At 39.1% G+C, this 2947-nt stretch overlaps 1 protein-coding gene across 1 annotated transcript in view; it reads right to left on the reverse strand.

Moving 5' to 3' along the window:
* Positions 1-943: 943 nt before the first annotated feature.
* Positions 944-2947, reverse strand: part of LOC119410072 (endothelin receptor type B-like) — an 8073-nt gene continuing 6069 nt past the window's right edge. The window contains exon 7 of the mRNA XM_037676980.1: positions 944-1042. Coding sequence (XP_037532908.1) covers positions 944-1042 — 99 coding nt within the window. The remainder of the gene's footprint in view (positions 1043-2947) is intronic.

Raw genomic sequence — 2947 nt, forward strand, 5'->3', positions numbered from 1 at the left:
CAAAGTACTTTATCAGACATCAACGTACTTTATCAGACATCAAAGTATTTTATCAAACATAAAAGTACTTTATCAGACATCAAAGTACTTTATCAGACATCAAAGTACTTTATCAGACATTAAATTATTTTATCAAACATCAAAGTCTTTATCACACATCAAAATACTTTAGCAGCATCAAAGTACTTTATCAGACATTGTATTACTTTATCAGACATCAAAGTATTTTATCAAACATCAAAGTACTTTATCAGACATCAAAATACTTTATCAGACATCAAATTACTTTATCAGACATTAAATTACTTTATCAGACATCAAAGTTTTTTTTCAGACATTTAGATACTTTATCAGACATTAAAGTACTTTTCAGACATTTGGATACTTTATCAAACATTAAAGTACTTTATCCGACATCAAAGTATTTGTCAGACATCAACATACTTTATCGGACATTTAGATACTTTATCAGACATTAAAGTACTTTGTGAGACATAAACATATTTTATCAAACATTACAGTATTTTATCAAACATAAAAATACTTTGTCAGATATTAAAGTATTTTCTGAGACAGTAAAGTATGCTAACATCTGTTACTTTGGACATCAAAGTATCAGACTCTCGCCTACTATGACACCAAACTTTAGCTCGGCGTCTGAAAGAATGATGGGGTTTAAGCCGTGTATGTGTTTGTTGGCGGCCATCTTGAATCTGTGACTCCAAACGTTCATGAGCTGCGGAAACACGTCCACGGTTCAGTTCTGTACGTTTCTCTAAAGTTTAACCAGTGGTTCATGGGAAATTTTGCTAACAGACAGACAAACAAACACACTTCAGGCTGTTGTATTAAAGTATTTCCCCACAGAAGTACCACCGAACCTGTATTAATACTGAGTACTCATCGTATGTACATAAACGTGTAGTAAACCGGGCCGGGTCCTTCAGGGGTCCGAGTGTTTGTACTGAAGACTGGTGACGTGGTGGAGGGGCAGCACGCTGCTGGACCGAGAGCCGGAGTAGCACCAGCAGCACAGACAGGACTGCGGAGACAGAGGGACAGGGGCACAGAGGGACAGGGACACAGAGGGACAGGGACACAGAGGGACACAGAGGGACAGGGACAGTCAGATTAAAGGAGCAGTCCGACTCTTTTTACTCATAAAACCAACTGGAGACGATCACGCAGTGACAATGCTTCAGTCGTCCATTCAGGACTTTGTTGGACACTTTGGACCTTTCCACCGTCCCTTCTTCCTGCAGATTTGTTCCTCCGCTCTACGTATTTACGGTTCGTGAGTTTTGCTCTTCAGGTCCAACAGTGTCGAGGAAAATGCCCCATTATCGAACTCTGGACTCCCAAACTGACGGTGACGGACCTTCTCGTGATATTTTAGGTGAACGTTGAGTGTAAAAACCAAGGAGGATGTTCTGGAACAAGAACTGGGTCTGAGGTTCTGGTGGCTGTGGCTGAGCGGTCAGATCAGTTCATTTAGCTTTTAGTTTTTAAATAATCAGCCGAAGTCTGAAGAGAAATGCTGAAAGATCGTTTCAAAGTCTGGAGAACTTTTAATCAGGACCACGTTAAAGACTACAAGAACGTCCGGCTGCTTGGAAACTAAACGTTTAATGTGGATTAAGACTTTTGCACAGCAGCAGCCTGGAGTTCTAATCGCTGACTTCACATCTCATCATAACCAAATGAAAAGTTTTCTTTCACGAGTTTAAAACTATTGTGAAGCTGAACTCCAAACTTAAATCTGAAAACAACCGAAGTTTCATAAACTGTTCAGTGATGCGTTCAGGGTCCAGTGCTGTGGTGGGAACTTCCCCATGGCGAGCTGACCTCCTGATCTCCTGACCTCCTGACCTCCTGACCTCCTGACCTCCTGCTTTTATAATCTTCAAGGCCGAGTTAAGATGACCGGACTGTTAAAGTGACGTTTCTGCTCCAAGAGCAAAACAACAAAAAGAACCGAAGTTCTTTCACAGATTTACGGTTCAAAGAAAGAAACGATAGAATAATGATAGAAGTTAGGACGATCAGTTTGGGTTTGGTCCGGTTCTGATGGGCCAGAAACAAACCGAACCAACGCCAAACGAAGGAGGAGCAGCTTTGGAGTCGGACCACTGAGAGCGCTGAGCCAGCCTTCAAACTGCACGTTGTTATACGGCTGTTTTAGCTGTTCGTGACCCAAAACATTCGGCTCGTTCAGGAGATGGCTGCTTTGACTTTTTGTTTTCATGAATATTTACCTTGATTTACAAATATTTCCTCCAAAGATTCACGGTGAAAGATCTTTAATTCCTTCAAATATGTCCTAATTTTTTAATCTGTTGCACATAATTTGTTTTATTTTCCTTTAGCTGCTTTTAGCGACCCTTTGAGCCTTGGACAAATTTTGTTGTCATTCAGGATTTAAATATTTCACACAGATTTAAACTGCATTGCAACCGTCAAAATATTAAAATGTTCATTAAAACATTTGTTTTCTTTTAATAACTTTAGCTGTCATTTTGCTACCGATAGCTTTTAGTTGGCCTTTTGCTACGTTTGTCCTCCAGCTAGGCTTTTAACATTTTTTTAGCTAGTCTTTAGCTACTTTTAGCTTTTATCTGGCCTTTTGCTACTTTAGTTAGCGTTTTGCTACTTTCATCTTTCAACCAGAATGCTGTTAGTTTTAGCTAGCCATTTCTTTTAATTAGACTTTAACTAGCCTTTAGCTACTTTTAGCTTTTATCTGACCTTCTGCTACTTTAGTTAGCGTTTTGCTACTTTCAGCTTTCAACCAGAATGTTGTTAGTTTTAGCTTGCCATTTCTTATAATTAGACTTTAACTAGCCTTTAGCTACTTTTAGCTTTTATCTGACCTTTTGCTACTTTAGTTAACGTTTTGCTACTTTCAGCTTTCAACCAGAATGTTGTTAGTTTTAGCTAGCCATTTCTT

This window comes from Nematolebias whitei, chromosome 1, assembly GCF_014905685.2.
Source record: "Nematolebias whitei isolate Nwh7 chromosome 1, NemWhi1, whole genome shotgun sequence".
NCBI classification, from domain to species: domain Eukaryota; kingdom Metazoa; phylum Chordata; class Actinopteri; order Cyprinodontiformes; family Rivulidae; genus Nematolebias; species Nematolebias whitei.